The sequence below is a fragment of the Blennius ocellaris genome (assembly GCF_963422515.1).
Source record: "Blennius ocellaris genome assembly, chromosome: 10".
Lineage (NCBI taxonomy): Eukaryota > Metazoa > Chordata > Actinopteri > Blenniiformes > Blenniidae > Blennius > Blennius ocellaris.
The window spans coordinates 17,722,918-17,740,477 of NC_137659.1; the positions used below are offsets into that span (position 1 = coordinate 17,722,918).

The following is a 17,560-nucleotide window of genomic DNA, read 5'->3' on the forward strand; positions in this document are numbered from 1 at the left end:
CCTGAATGGAGGAGAGAAGACGTGGCCTTTCTCAGGCTGACAGAGCAGGCATGGTATTAGAGCTGAGCTATCAATCTGTCACTTAGTCTCTGGATGCGAGGCATTAAGGATCATGATGGCGGAGAGATCTGGACTATCTGACAGCTACAAGATAGCAAGAGGAAGTTTCTTGCCTGAAATATAATAAACTTTATGTTAGCCAACGGGCTACAGATTGAATCAGAGATAGCAATTTACAACATGAATGGTGGAAAGTGACAGTTTTCAAGCACTAAATCCTCCCATGCATTTGTTATTATGCCAACTTATAAAGCATAGGTTATTATTGTTAAAATATAATGTTAAACACTGACACTGAAATGAATTGTGAGGATGCTTTGCAGCATTGGGCTTTACGATCCAGTACTGATTTTGACATTGAATAAATGTGAAAGTCACAAGCCCATTTCACACATATCACACAAGGGTTTTTACCACTGGAAATGAGTATTAATGACACTGCTGGTTTGTGTCATTTGATTCAATTTGGTATATTTCATAAAAGCTAATAAACCATGAAGTCATGATAGTTTGACTCTATGTGTTGATGGGGTATTAATGTGTATTCTATTATGGTTAGAAATGTAGCTTTAATTGCAAAAGTTGTAAAAGGTTGAATGTGTTTCAGAGAAAAAAAGTGTTATGTTGTACTGCCTCGGTGAGATTTTAAAAGTACTGTTTTTAGAAAAATCAATTACGATCCAGTAAAAAAGCAAAATGGACTCGTATGAGCATTGTTACAAAGAAATGATCAACCTGTTCTGACTTTTCTGCACTGTTCCATCTCTGAAATGAAAAGCTGTTTATAACATTAATGTAAGTCCACAAAATGTAAATATTTGCTATTCTTCATGAGCATTTTTTTCCTTGCATATACAAGTACTTACACACTGACAAAAGGAAATTCAGTTTTGTGTCCTGAGACTTTTACCAGCATTTATGTGGTGGCTGGCTCTTTCAGAAGGTAGTTGGAGGATCTTCATTGACAGCATTTACATGCACACAGTGACCGATCTATTGGCCATGCTGCCATTAAGGTCTTATTGGGGTTAAACTCCTGACATGCCCCTCTGACACCATGAGATTGAGTATGCTGGCTGCAACGGAGAAACCAGTTTCACAATATTCCGCTAACCTGCAATAGTGTCAGTAGACGGAATTGCTGGGAGGCGATGTTGAGGTTTGTTCCTGGGATACTTTTAAGTAGAACTCTACAAGGTAAAAGACTTACCAATCCCTTTGGTGGTGTTGGGAATTGGGCTTGTAGTATCTTTTCTAACATTAAAAGCTGTCCCCAAACTCAGGCCTCAGAGTTTCCAGTCCAGTACTTCAAAGGTTGTTTACATTGCTTGACTTTTTGGCCAAATATTATTCAGCAGATTGATGGAAATAGCAGGTTCAACATTGTTAGACCTACATGTCGCACACACAAAAACCCATTGATGCTGAATATTTATTTGGTATCCTCCTCATAGTGAACTTTCCTATCATCTCTTAATTTGTTAGTAATTCGTTGTGCCTGCAGTGGGGAGCTGTTGGAGGGTATTTTATAGTGGTCCCGAGTTCAAGTCTAGGTTTACAAGTTCTTCCATGTGGGTTTGCTCTGGCTGCTCCAGTTGCCACCTCATGTACAAAATCATGTCATTGAGGTTAACCGACGACTGCAAAATTGGTAGTAGTTGTAAATGTGAGTGTGTCTGATTGTCTCTCTCTGCTTGCTGTGTGATGTGCTTGCAAATTGACCGTGTTGTAACCTGGTTTCCTCAATAGTCAGCTGGGAGCAGCTCTGGGCCAACGCAGCTCTCAGCAGTGCAGGACGCGGTTCCCAACCTTTTACTTGGGAGACCCAAAGGTTTACCATCATAAACCTATGCAACTCCTCCCCCCACCACACCTTGTAGAAATACAAAAGAAAAAAAATGGACTCTCATAACACACTATAAGTGAAATACTGTTTCTTTTGTTACATCTTGTAACAATGACTTCCTTTTCTGAGGAAAAACTGAGGACTGGTGCCACTTTAGTTTGAACAGTTTCAAACATTCATTTGCCAGTTTTTACTCCATAAAAGAGGAATTCAGCTCTAATTGTGTCCATTGCTTCATGAAAGCCAGATTATATGTTATGGCTTCCATGAACACTTTTAATGTAAACGCTTAAAATGAGTTTTGTGACATAAATGAATTAAATGCCGAGTCACTATTCATCTGTAATTTCTATTGTGGTTTTGTTTATATATTAATGTTCTGCATCTCTCTTGGCAGAAATGTTTAACTGCTTCAAACGACTCTCATTCCCAAAGTTTCATCGGCACAAATCCACATCTCATTTTTGCGCTTGTTCAAGTGTAACTAATTCATTTGGTGCCAGTGAATGAGAGGTAACATTTCACTGTGTTTCTGCAAATACGAGAAAATTACAGTCTAGGTGTTCTGCATACAGCCTGAAAATATTCAATCCCTTTTCAATGTGGGAAGGACCTGATAACAGGTGAACTATTGTGGAGACCAGAAAGTTCTTGAAATTCAGGCAATAATCTCAGAGTAAATATATTTCCAATTAATGGAAAAGCACACTTTCTTCACATTAGAAAACTTATATATATATATATATATATATATATATATATCCTCTTCATGGTAAAATATCTATATCTTAGTTGGGATATGCTTGCATTACTTGGACTATCTAATTAAGTGTATTTGAAATGTCAAATCAGAGCAAGGTTGATTCTTTTAATCTGTCATCTTAACATGACTATGATACATGTGAATCAAAGTATGGTGTAAGAATTATATCTCAAATAAACTAGATTAACTAAACATACAATGATGACCCCTTTGGTTTACACTGACGCGAGTAGCTATGAAGTTCAATATTACCCATGCAGTACAGCAGGCTCTTAAAAGTGGAAAAAAATAAAACAAAAATGAAAGTCATCATTGGTAGTCGAACAGCTATTGCATTTGCATGTAATGTTATTGCTTGTCCTTTCTCTCAGTCAGGCTGGTTTGTATCAAACATTAAATTGAGGCTAATGGTTCGTGGTTCATTTTTTTTCAGTATGAAGCCAGCGTGATGTCCTCCATGTTGGCAAAGGGACAATAAACCAGCCAAGCAGCATGTAACATTTCAGCTCCTATGCAAGTCTGATTTATTAAAAGCATGCCATCTACTTTATAAGAGACCGGCTCAGGCTGAAATCCCAACAGACAGCGGAAATTATGTGATGCCGACTCCATATCAGGTCTGACGGACTTCTCCTGTGTGCTCAATGAGACACAGCTTGAAGACACAGGAGCTGAAAAAGAAACCACCATTAGTAAAATGATAATGTGCATCACAGACATCGTGGTTTGATAGTCTGATGGGGTCTAATTCAGACTCTATTGTTATAAATAGTATAGGAATTAAAATCATAAGTGCTGCAAGTGGAGCGATTGAAACCCTGATCGACCAACATGAAAGACACCTGGTCTCAAAATGCTCACATTCAGTTTAATTTAAAAGCCTAAAGTCTCATTAATTAGCCACTAGAGGTTTTTAAGCACTTTGTTAAAGTGAGCATGTTAGCAGCAAGGTAATTTACATACAAGTAGGAAATTCAGAACATCAACCTGCTTTCGCAATTGTATTTTGCCAATAAGAAAAGATACATTGATTAACTTTATTTTTATTAATTATCTCCTATCTTTGTAGATCCACCCACTCCAATAACAATAATCTAATTAGAATTTACATGATGCAAAATGCTTATGGGTAGCTTTGAACTTCTTTTCCTATGGAATTAGCATATTGGTTTTGTTTTTGTTGATGTTTTTTCTTATACTATGAAAAAAAAATTGACAACTGACGCACTAGAATACCAATTTAAAACAGTAAATTAAATGTCTCAAACGCATGGATTGCTAGACCAGCCACTTGAACAAGTTGAACTAAGGACAACACATGACAGTGTTGTACCAACAAATAAAGATACATCATAGAATATCTCAGCATTGGTCGAACAAGAATTAGCATTGCTAAAAATATATTATTATATTATAAACTTATTTGATTTAAAAAAAATATATATATATATGAGAAGCTAATTAACTTCCAGTCAAATCTAATTAATTACAAATGTAGATCCCATAAACATCTGATCCAGTAATAATATATCAACAAGTGCAATTTTAATGTGAAAAAGTCACTTTTTAATCAAACAGCGATTTTTCCTTTTGGCTGTTTGGTTTTGTTTGAAAACCAACCCATGGTGCTCTGTTGTCTGCATCACAGATTTAGCTGTGCTACAAAGATGCCAGGCATTTGGGCTGTGTGCCTCCCTCACAGCCCACAGGGAAGCTATGGATTGGTTTGTTTCGCTCGGCAGGATTTTCAAAAACACACCATGCTGTGATGCTCAGAAAGCAGCTTTGGGGGCTGGGATCCAGCCGAGGCTACCGCTTTACAAGTGGTCAGGGCCACATTGATTTAAGGTTTATACGATCAATGTTATCAACACAGGTTTTAGGAGGGTCACCACATGAATGTCAATATCCCACGATCTGAGCTGTGTCAAAATGACCATCCCGTTCCATAATCTGCCGGGAGAGAGCAGTACGTGTGAGTCGGACTCCCTGGATTCTCCTATAATGTTAAATATTAAAAGTAAGCGTTTTTTTTCTATAAACCAGACAAACAGAGTGTGAAATGAATAGTGTGATGTCATAAGGCACCATCACGTTTGTTATATACTGATAAGAAAATGTTATGATTTTCCTCTCGGATTAAAGCATAATTGTTCTAGCTAAACTGCAACTCTTTGCAGTGAAATAACATTAAATAGAGATCAAGATCTTTTTTTTTTTTATTGTAATGCTGATATGTGAAGACAACCTGATAAAATGATGTCAAATTCACTTTAATTTACAATTACAGCAAAAGTAATTCGTACGTTCTGTTACGTTGGTGTAAACTATTATACTCTGTATGATCGAATGTGGTCGTTTCTCACAGTAAAAAAGATGAAGCCTCAAGAAAAAAAGGAAATTTTCCCATTACAGAGAGATTTTCTTTTCACCATCGCAATAATTTTCCTCTGACAGAGAAAGCTTGAAATTTAAGGGAAAGACATTTCACGGACTATGTAAGTGGCTAAATGGTAAAAGGAAAGAACAAACCCTCAATATAAGTAAAAGGAATACTTTGGCGTTTCTTCTATTTTGTCCAGGGTTTACACCTTGGACACACTTCAACATTTTTAAAAGCCTCACTCAAGCCTCTGATGTCGCTATGTCTTCACACTCATGATAGTTCAGAATACTGCAAGTAAAATGGTATTTTACGTCATATAACTTTCATATCAAAGCTTCGTCGAAAAACACACAAGGTCAGAGAATTTACATTCCTATATGAATTCAGGAGGTAGAACTTCTCGCAACAATCAATAATGCATTTGTTTTTCAAATCCACTCATCTTCTCAGATTTACGAGGCCCAGAGGAAGCATGTCATAACACAAATGCTGTTAGCTTCTGTCATGCTCAAGGTTTTCTTCCCCTTCCGTCTTTCCCCTATAACATACTATCTGAATTTCATTGGTTTCTCTCCCTGCCATGACATTTTCAGCTGGATCTGTTTTAAATAAGCAGCGTGCTCATAGGCAAACATGAGAATTTTTTTTCAATGAAATCAATCTTCTGTATTCCCTCAAAGAAACATTAACATAGTATGTGTAATAAAGGCCGTTAATCTTCCTAAACAGTGTTTTGTTGTGGAAGGACAAAAATCAAATCAAATAAAAGACATGCTGATGAGATGACCTGGGCATCATCCAGGTCATCTCTGCTTAAAAATAACTCACTGTAGTCATACATTGTGTGCACAAACATTTTTTTTCATATTTTCACAATAAATGGTAAAGCAAAGGGGCCAAGCTGATGCCAATTGGAGATATTATACTAATAAATATGTTATCTCAAAGATTACCACGGCTGTTTTGTCTCATACTTTCCACAATTCAATATTGTTAGTTTAGAAGAAAAAGCAAATGCACACTTTGCCTGGTAAAGGGTTCAGGTTGGTGCTAATTTGTGCACTTTTAAACAACACTCTAATGAGGATCCTCAAATCACAAATCAGATTAAGACAAAGGAGGTTCCTGGTGGCAGCTGCTGCCATTAACATCAGACACCATACGGCTCTGAAAGACTCCACTGCTCATTTTTTGGGGTGAGTGAGCACAGTGAGGATTTTTTTTTTTTTCCATTCTACTGATCCATAGCAAACTTCTTCCTTGAGGGCTTCAGCACAGCTGAGGCAAACGGAATCAGGCCATACTGCCCAAAGTGTACGCCTTAGAGCAAAACAAAGAACAGTGGTACCTATGTGGGCCTGAACAACACATTTATTTGCAGAACTTTGCTATCTTTTAAGAAATTATACAATTTCTTAACTTCCAATTTCATTGTGCCTTATTGTTTTGTGTTTCACTATATAACTTGTAGAAATTAAACCATTGTTGTATGGCCTCTGAGGAGACATAAAGCTACAAGACATTCGCAAGGGGAAACGCATCAACCGGAATCCCTCAGCTTGAAAATATTAGCCTTTCATATAAAGTAATTGACTTGGTTTGCTCTGGACGCCTCTGTACTGTATGCGATGATTGGATTGATCCATTGAGGGCCCATGGCAAAACAGCAGATGATTAAAATTGGGAAATTAAAACGAGGAGAAATGTTTATAGCAGTGGCACACTGGAGCTTAAGAGTCTCAACAGATAAAGCAGCCGTGCCGCATTGAAAATCAGATGCCGTTATAAATGTATGGTGTTTTTATTTGTTTTTATTCGGCCACAGTGTTGAGATGTACTTTTTAGCTGTCTGTGCCTGCAGGGCTGGAGCTGAAGCCGAGGACATGTGTTTGAACTGCCAGTGTCTCACCTGGTGTTGGTACAGACATACACAAGGTTAGTCATCTATTATGGATGACCAGCCATGGCCAGTGGAGGACACCGTGGTCACCTTGATGGATGTGAATGCAGAGGGAGAAGCTTTGAAGCCAGCATGAGGAAGCATATAACTTTAGAGTATGATGCTTGAAAAATACACCACTGAGAATTTGACTTTTTTTAACATCTAACTTTATTATTCAAAATATAAAAATAAAAAAATGATGTCTTTTAACAATTACAGCCTGGCTAAGAAAACGATTACATACTGCTTTTTCTCGCCTCAGATCCAAACTCTGATGCGGTCCATTGAACCCGACTCCCCTTTAGGATCAGGCCCATAATAAGTCTGGCTTGTCTTCAAGCCTACAAATGGTGGCATCACCAACTCCCTCATTAGGTATAAACAGCGTTGTGGTGGACATGGTGGCCAGGCAATGAACTGTGACAAATCCAACATTCCTGGCTGCGACGATCTGGCCGGGTTGTGTGGACATGCGACAAGTTCAAGTCCAAATTATGTGCTTGATAAAAACATGGATACACTCCTAAATGACAGATCTTAGGATAAATGACAAATAATTGTCTTTCAAAACTGCTTTTGGCAGGTTGGTAAGCATTTATTTGATCCACTTCAAAGAGCTTAACTATTCTGATATGTAAATTCAATACAGTCAAATATGGTTTCATTTCAACTTTTAAACTGAATACAGTTTGATTTATCGGTGGAAACTTAATACATGTATGGTTCAATCAAAGTGTGGTTGACTAAAGCAAGCTGAACATGTTTTTTTTAAGTCATAAACGGCAAGACTTTTGAACATGTCACCTTGAGCTTTAATCCAGTGAATTGCAAGAATCTGGCAGGAAGAGTTCTGAATTTGAATCTGAACACAAAAAGGTCAAGTTTATTTAGTAAATGAAGGTCTGATAAGCTTAGGAATACGAGATGCTACAAAAAGCTATGGCAAAATTGGGCAATAAGTAAACCGCAAAATTACAGCTATTTTCTAGACTGGTTCAATCCAAGATAATGTGGAATTAAAGGTGCTGAACAGGTCACCAGTGCAAATGCCCATCAATCACTCCAGGATCGTTTGGGGAATATTTGAAAAAGAAGGCACAACTAGAACATACAAAATCTCTACAAGGTATGGTTTAGGTACAAATATAGGCTTGGTGCTCACCACTACATCATTTTGTTGAGTTGGTGCCTAATAATTGGAGGGGTTACACTCACTCAACTTGATCTCATTACCGGTACTCCCAATCGCTACGCAATGAGTTTCTGTGAAGTGGTGGATTATAGCCAACAATTGCATAAGGTGCCAGAATTATGTGAGCATGTGGGTTTGTTTTGTCTAAAAGAAGGTCCAGTTTTGGGCCATCTTGAATGAAAGCAGACACTCATGAGACACATTTTCTAGTTTATACTATTATACTATTTTATACATGGCACGCAAGCAAACTAAATACACTGGGGTGGCAACTAAGGTTTAATTTAATAATCGATTAATCTATCAATTTTTTTTTTCCCATTAATCGATGAATCGGTTAAAAAACAAAAAAAAACATTTGAAATTGTAGGACCAGTTGATATTGAACGAAGCAAACACCAAATATGTTATAGTTATTTAAAAGAACATATCTGAACCAATACAAAGATGTATACAACATAAATACATATATACACCTGTATACAAGATGTATAAGATACAAGATAATTATCAAATGAGATTTAATTTAATTGAGGAACCACATACAGTCCAGTTTCATCTTGAGTGGATCTGACTGGTAAAATATTGCTATAATAACCTTTAAATTTACACTCGGACATTTTTCTTTGTTGTGTTCACAGTGTATATCAGGAAATTGTCTATATTTTTACAAAATCAAATAGTTAGTACTGAAAATGATTACAATATCAACATAAAGTCAATTTTAATGAAACATTCTGGTGCAAAATACAATGAAATGTAAAAAAAATTATAAATCCTCTCGAACCTCCTTGCTTGATGGGACCAGATTGGATCCTCTTGGTTAGTTTTGGCCCACGGGCATTATGTTCTCTGCTGTTAAGGGAAAGTCAAACTAATAGAGAGGAGCTTCACAGAGCAGCACTGCGCTGCAGGGAGGTGGCGATAATTCACTTGCTTATTCGTGACACTCACGGACATTGGTAGCATGGAGGGGCCTTTACCAGCCCGCTCCTCAGAGGTTCTATTGTACTGCCTCCGCCTCAATCTGTTCAAGTCGCTCTGCAGGTTGACGCTTTTTTTTTTTTTTTTTACTTTCAGTCATAAAACCATTGACAAAGGTCCGAAGGTGAAGTAAACGGCTCCGCAACATGGCGAGTGGTGCGTAACTTGTGTGACAATGAGTCGATAATGAAATTCGTTGCCAACACTTTTAAGAATATGATTTTATCGATTTTATCAATTTGTTGTTGCAGCCCTAAAATACAGAATAACACATAGCCAGAGTTACATCCAATAACACTCAAGTGAACCAATATCCATGTCAATGAAAGAGCAAGAAAAGTAAAAGCACACAGAATATGAAATATTCTGCCCATTTTGCAGTGAAGTATTGTAAACCTGACAGATTATCCCTTAGCCTTTTGAAGGTTAATGTTAGATATTAAATGCATTACTTTTCAGGTTATCATTTTCCATCCTTGCACAGTGTATTCAAGCAAACTGTATTCCATAAATGTCCCAAGGTATTGAACTTGCACAAAGAGGTTTAAGCAGATCTTTTGAGGTTTTTTTTTGTTAATCAGCTGTGAACTTCTCAAACCAGGTGCTTATTCCTTGCCATGCAGGACCCAATCGAAATGCTTGAGTTGAATGTGTTTATGCATTGCTCCAGCAAAGTGAGTACATATGCTTTGTTTTCTGACACCTAAATGCTACCTTGTTTTCATTTTCAAGATGAAAGGACAGACCAATAACACAAAGCAAGGCCTCTAATAAAGTTACATAATAAGAATGTTGGAAGTAAGACACCAACACTGTTATAAATGTTAGATGCTGTTTGATTTCCCCTGAACACTAACATTTTAAAGGCATTTGCAAATAGATTTTACATCCCCCCCCCACCCATGTCTAACTTTGCCCTCCGAGCTGACAGATATGAGCCCATAATCTCCTGCAACATACTGTATGCAGGAAGGAGGTTCGGTTACAGGTGTGTTTCAGCTAAAAAACAGACTTCACAGGACCTTTTCAGTATCCACATGGAGCTGAACAAATGACAGGGCTTTGGATTTATAGGTCGGGCCCTCCAGCCGGGTGGCAAGCTGCAGCGGGGCCTGGGCCGCACAGTGGCAACACTGCTTCCATCTGTTGTCACGGTCTGCTTGTATCTGCATGCTCATCCTTCTCTGCCCACACCTTCATGAAAACGCCCTGGTGGCAGCGCTGCCACCGCAGCGCTTTCAGGATGAGGAATTAGTAGAGCGGGGAGCACAAAGACACAGACCTGAGGTTGATGGGATGTGAAATGCAGATAGAGCAGGGAGTAAAAATGTGAGATTAGTGGAAAATCAAAGAGGTAAGAAGCATAACCCGCATACTGGCGATCTCATTTCCCCCATAAAAGTGCTGTCACCGCTCAAGCCTGTGCAAAAAGACATTGACTTGATGTTCACTAATATAGGCAAAACGTGTACAGGATAGTCAAGGTCAGTTATTTGTCATTATTTCAAGGTCTAAAGGTCGTTGACATTCGGTGGGTGTTGAAGCGTGACTCCCTGCCTCCGTTCAGGAGATGTAGCTGCTTGCAAAAGTCCTCTCAAGCTGACTAATCATTTGTGTATGCAGCTATAATATGCGTCCAATGTCTGAAAATACATACCATCCATCAAAGTACGATTGTAATGTCTTTGGGCTGGAAAGGGGCACTGGGAGTAGGTGTGGCATATCCAAGATCTAATAAATATACATTTCCTCAGGCAAGAAGAGGAAGCCGTGAGATCTAAGGATTCATTTCCTAGTTTGCCGACATTGCAGATAAGGTTTGATACAGTGCAGGCATGCAAAAATCTACATGCGGCAACTGAAACGTAAAACTTCATAAACGGATGTTCCGCTCCCACAGACTGCAATATGCCCTCTGATATGAAAACATTCAAAGCGTATGTCTACTCATATATGTGGAAAAACTAGAAAAAGCCACAGTTTGACTGCAGGCTTCCACTGCGACTCCCCCCATGTCTTTACAGATGTAAAACAACCATAACTCTGCGTCAAACATGTTCTGTGGCAGCTCGCCCAACAGACCATATGTCACACGCACTCGGTATGCGTTCAGTATAAGTAAATTATGCAACCGAGTGACAAGAGGAGGAGGTATTTTACAAATTCAGACTGGGATAGCATGGACATTGGGACAAAGAAAAATACTCAAAGAAGATGTGGCCATGTTTTTCTAAATTAAACTTTTTTTCATCCGGAACAGCCACTGTAGCATGACAGACTTCTACTGGATTCATTTGCTCACTAAAAACTGCAGAGTCAGTTCTTTTGTTAGGAATACACAGGGATAGCAAAACAATACTAACGTGCAATCTTATCTCAAAGATGACAGCACTAAGGAGGTTATAGCCTCCAGGAAAATAAACCAACCACATACAAGTCTGTTAATACTGAAATGCACCCATGTAAGCCAATTCTGGCCAATGAAAGGGAACTCTGGATACAGCTGCACCAAGTAATGTTCATTACTGAACTTCAATTGATTCTTCACGAACCTGTACTTCAGGTTGTATATTTTCTTTTGAGTTTTAACTTTCAGTCTTCATCTGAACACTAACTGAGTACTCTCTATTTCGTATATTGTTGAAACTGGCTCATTATTAGTTGAAGATGGTTCAGACTTGTAGTGAAAGAATCCATTATGAAGAAGCATACAAAATGATCCAATAATGGCAATAATGATTAAATGAATAGGACAGTTTCATAATGTTAAATTAGAATAAAGGTTTTACATTGAAACCATAGTGTTTAACTTGTTTTAGCAAGCCCAGAGTTATATTACAGTAGTTAAAGGTAAAAGATGCCTAAAATAATTTATCAATGAAGGAAAAAAACATATTTCCTTTTTGCATAAATTACTGACAAAAAAGACTTAACCTTTCCACTTTTCATGTAAAGAGTTGAAAGAATCTCGAATTCTATGTGAGGAATGTGACTGGACATAAGTATCCGTTTTGTTATTGTTTCCCATTTTTGGCTTTGTGGTTGACAATATCAGTCTCACCATCACAGAGATGTGCAGGATGCGGAGCTCCTCCTTTGTGGAGTCGTTGGCCGGGTCCTCAGTCGGCTCCGGGATGCTCAGGCCTCCGTCCTGATGGTGGATGTGAAAGAGCAAAGTGCCGTTCTCCAACCACTGCTGTCGCCAGCGCACCAGAGGGATGTCCTCCGAGTTCCCAGAAATCTCTGGCAAAAACAAAAAGACACTAAATGAGAAGCTGTGTCACCAAATAATCCTGGAAGGGAGTCGTTGCAATCCACCAATTTACAAGAAGATAATGTACCGACTGTATATTGTGAGTTACAGGAGAGGATTTCACAAATACACATTGCCAAGGACTCTGCAATGACTGGACAAATGAACACAGGTTCAATTTGAACAATTTGGTTTTATTTCAAGACAAAAAATGTTGGAAACACAAATGACTGGTTAATTCATAACTTTTGTGTTTTAGCCAAAAGTGTTTTATAGGTTTCTTATGTGGAACTAACCATATCTATCTATCATACAACATATGTATTTATTCAATGGATAAAGGCAAAACAATACAGCTATTGCACACGGTTCAAGCTAGAAACAACACACTGTTGTTTTATGACACCACCAATCAGTAAAGTTGTTGTTCATATCAATGTCTCTGCTGGTTCATGCCATTTCAAGCTGGGAACCAATCAATCTCAAACAATTGGAAAGCCAAAGAAATTGATTTGAATACATTTCTCCCATTTCTGCAGTCTTTTAGTACCCTCATGACTCATGCCTTCACCTGAAGCCACTCCTCCAGCTGGCATTATTTACATGCAAGACAGTCAGAAATTTAAAAAAAATGCCCCCCCCCCAAAAAAAAAAAAAATGATTAAAGCTAAAACAGATAAAGATGAGTAAACAGTGATATTATGGGAGCAGGAGAGCATGAGAAACATTGTGCTTCATGTCATTCCTCAGGTCTCCAGACAACACATTCTACTCCTGGCTGTTTAAAGTATTAGGAAAGCACACCAAAACACACAAAGTGGAGAAATGGGAAATATTATAAATGCATGACAGAGCTTTATGGGTGATTTTTCTGTATTGTGAGTTTTAGGAGAAGCACAGATGCATTAGACTCATAAGTCATGAGCAGCGCTGGAAGGCATAAATCGAAAATGAGATCACTGAAAGTGATTACTGAAGCTGAATCCTACTTCAAACTGTACTCATTCAACGGTGCACAATTCTGAAGCGCTTGCTGCTCGTCAGTGCGGCAATTTTGTTTGTTCTGATTTACCATGAATGATCATGATTTACTGAAAAAATCTAAATAATACTAATTTGTGAAAGACGAGGACAAATCTTATTACACACCACAAAATCTGATACAAGCATACAAATCTGTATTAACTGTATTATAATATATATTCATTCAAGTGTGCACAAACAAATTTCATTCTCGACTCATGACTCCTTACACACAAATATCAATATAAACGCAGGCGTTTGTATGCTACTATAAAAGCTCAGCGTTCCAGTTTTCTGTCTTCAATATAATCTCATTTTTGTAGTTAGATTTTCGGTGTCAACTTCCATGGCATAAATTTCATTTCTGCTTTTTCCAAATAGATATTGCATCACATTCTTCCAACCACCCCATCACTGTATCCTCCATTGTCAAGCCAAGTGCCTGCATCTGCTCCCTCCCTGTATCTACAAACCTCCACCCTGGCTCTCCTCTTCTCCTTATACCTGACGAGCTCCATGCTTCACCTCTTATTGCCCCCACATGGCCATTATTCCGTCTTCATCATACATGTCCACTACATATCTATGTCTCACTTTTACCAAACTGTTAAAGTGTTTCTCTTATATAGTCATTTGTAAGGCTGTCAATTCTGCCCAGTGAAAATCTCACCCCCTTTATGCTCTGCCACTTCCAGTCCAGCCTCTTGTCTTTTGTTCAGAGCGACTGTCTCTGGATTTCTACCCCTCAATCTAGATGGGATCCCTTTTGATATTCTTCTAACTTTATGTATCACAATTTCCACGACTTCCTGAATATTTAAAAAAAATAAATTATAATTAATATGGCACACACTGGCCCTGATTTCTGAACACTGAAATGTGCCTGTGTCTTTTCCTTGATCACAAAAATGCACTGTATCACGAAGAGCTGCCTTGATCAGACTAATTATTCTTTCCTTGTACACCACTGGAAGTGGACAGCTTTGAATCAGCTTTTGCATCCTCTTGATTTAATGCACCAAAATGTGTGGCCATCAGTCAGCGCTCGTTTTGAAGCATCACGCTCAAAGAGACAGTCGAACATGAGCAGGAAATCTGAGGTCACGTTTTCTTTTAATCATCTTAAAAAAACACACCACCACCAAATGCTACATCAAAAGTAAGAGATATTTAATAAAGGCAACATTTTAATGGGTGCATGGATGAGTATTTAGAAAGCCAATGGATTATCCTGAGAAAATGTTTTCAATGTAAATAAATGTCATATAAAAGGTTAAGTTGTTCTCATAAAGAAAGTCCTAATTTGTTGATGTTATTTTTTTTTTCCAGCACTTTTTTACTCTGTGAACACTGATTTATGGATTTTATTATCGCTGGCGGGGGCTGCGATTCCGGTTTAAATCTCAGTTCGAAATTAGCACATCAAGCCGTCTTTAATGCCACCGTTTAAAGTATGGTACACAGCACACATCCTTATATAGCTTATGGATTAGTTTGGAAACTGCTGCCACTGGAATAGACTATTACACTAATTGTTGGCCTACCCGAGTGTGGTACACAAATTATCCAAGTATATGATGCTGTAATACAAACAAATATTTTAAAGCTAATTTTACACACAGATGTCATAAAGGAGTCAACAAAGCAGGAAGCCTTAGCACAATGCAGAGCTGAAGGGAGTGGAAGGGGGTGCATTGAAGGGACACAGTCCATTAGAGAATGGTCCATAATTGATCAAAGTCCGTGCTATGTGCTGGTTTATCCACGCGGCAGAGCGGCAGTAGTTGCAGTGAGATATCGCAGTCTGTAAATAATAATGAGGATTAGGCCTGATCAAAAGAAAAAGCCCAGAACTGAATGACTAACGTAGTAATTTAAGGCAGTGGCATAGGCTTGGGAGATGAGAAGTAGGACGGGAATAATGTCTGTGAAGCCAGGGGGGAGGCTACAAAGAAGTGCTGAGGTAGAGCGGGGAAAACACTCTACACAGCCAGCATTGCAAACCCAACGCGTCGCTGTGCAGAAATCTGTAAACACAGATGAAGCCCATGACACACCAGACCATTACACTGATTACTGCTGATGGTGTGGCTGCAAGCTGGTTTAATCTGCTGATCACAGGCTTTTACACAAAAGTTACACAACCTTTGCACCTGCATTGGGTTTTAAATGCCTGTCTTTGTAGGATTTCTTTGTAAGATTTCGGAGCACGTGTGCTCAGTGTTTCCATCATAATGGCATCATTCCAGGTCAAAGGCCACATCCTTGTGCACCGGGGGTGCCTATTTAGTTAAAGCGGAAAGATCAATGTTGCACATTAAGCTTACCTAACTCGTGAGTGGAAGTGTTATCCTGTGATCTGAGGCTGACCCTTTTAGGATACCATTAATTAACTTTAAGCTAATAAATCCAGGGCATTTTAATAGCCCTGGATGTTTATCTGGCAGGAAAGATCCAACTCTGAAAAATGTCAAATACCAGTCTCAGAACATCAATATGAATAATATTTTTTTAAGGTAAGAAGACACAGGTAAAATTATTTATTTCCATTTTTGTAAATTAATTTCTCAATTAATTTGACAGAGATAGTGGGTCTAAAATATATATAATACAAGGCCTAAACCATGTAGTTTTTAAGTCAAATATTCCTGGCCAATTCTGTAATAGCACAAGTAAAAACCTATTGTGTTTTGATTGTTCCTCCCTTTTACTCAATTTACATTTTCTCAGTTAACGTATTAATTACAATTAGACTGCAATCATTTTAAATGAATGTTTTTCGGTATGGGATTTGTGTGTGTTTTTTCAAAATACAGTGAATATATGGATATATATCCATATGTAAACCATATGTATATATGTAAATATATGCATGTTAGTTAAATTACCTATCGGTATTGCTTGCTGAGATTGGCTCCAGATCGCTGAGACTCCAACTTTTGATAAAGTGGTTATAATAGAAGGCTGTATTATGCAAATCCCCGAATGCAATTAACTATCTCAATCACCTTATAGTATGTAAATAAATATCATGACTGACAATGCAAAAAAATAACCTCTTAATCTTTCAATCTTTTTTGTGAAACTTTAGCTACAACTGTTTACTTGACAGGAAATATAACCATAATCCTACTTACATTTTGTGTTTTATATTTGAATAGCTAAATCACTTTGACTGTCAAGCTATCTCTCCTGAAATATGGCAAACCTATTAACAATAAGTTTGTACAGAGACTCGCATAGAAATTATAGAAAATGTTAGCTTTTTTACATGGTCACAATACTACCAATAAATGTGCATAAACCTACCGTATGTTCCCAATAGACGAGTGCAAGCCCCAAGATGCACATCTATTGGGAACATGTGAGCGCAGGTTAAAGCATTCTGTAAAATATGTTAATTGCATTGTCGGCACAATTTTTCAAATTGTGCCTACATACCTCGGTGTTAACAATAAAATCACCCTGAGAAGGGCGAGACGCACGTCCAGTCACAGACCGCCGGCCCGACACCCCCAGCTGACCCACCTTCCACCCAACAGACACTGCCCCGTGAGAATGAGGTGAGACGAGGGCCCCGCGAGACCAGCCGAATGCCGAGAGGGTGGCTGAAAGGGGGACGACTCCTCCAGCCGCGGCGTGAGCCCAGCCCTGGGCGGAGCAATGTTAAGAGGGGGGCACTCTTCTATTAGGTGGTGCTCTTCTATTGGGAACGACAGTATACAGTAATGGTAATTTCCTTTTACCAAGCTTCAACTCAAACATAAAATGTGCTCTATAAATGTCACATTTAGTGTCAACTGAATTACAGTGCTTCTACACATGTCACATTAAACAGCAATACACTGCAAGAAATAAAAAAAAAAACAAATCTGATCATTTTAAAAGACTGAGGTGAATTCCCTTGATAGATTTATTCCAGTAATATATTGCATGTCAAATAAATGTGCAAAAAATCTAATTGCAATGGAAATTTATGCAATCCCTAAATGTTATTTTACATTCTCAAATGTAATTTTGAGTGACATACTTGTACAAGTGTGTAAATGAATCCTTGAGAAACTCAAAGAATTGAGGCATCAAAGTGAACTAATTGATTAATTAGTATCCC

General features: G+C 38.2%; 1 protein-coding gene across 1 annotated transcript in view; it reads right to left on the bottom strand.

Annotated features, from left to right (window-relative positions):
- The window catches only part of astn1 (astrotactin 1), a gene marked incomplete at both ends in the record, with an annotated part of 359,967 nt that overhangs the window by 272,993 nt on the left and 69,414 nt on the right, over positions 1–17,560 (bottom strand). Inside the window, one exon of the mRNA XM_080503139.1 lies at positions 12,235–12,416. Within this exon, the coding sequence (XP_080359265.1) occupies positions 12,235–12,416 (182 nt within the window). The remainder of the gene's footprint in view (positions 1–12,234; positions 12,417–17,560) is intronic.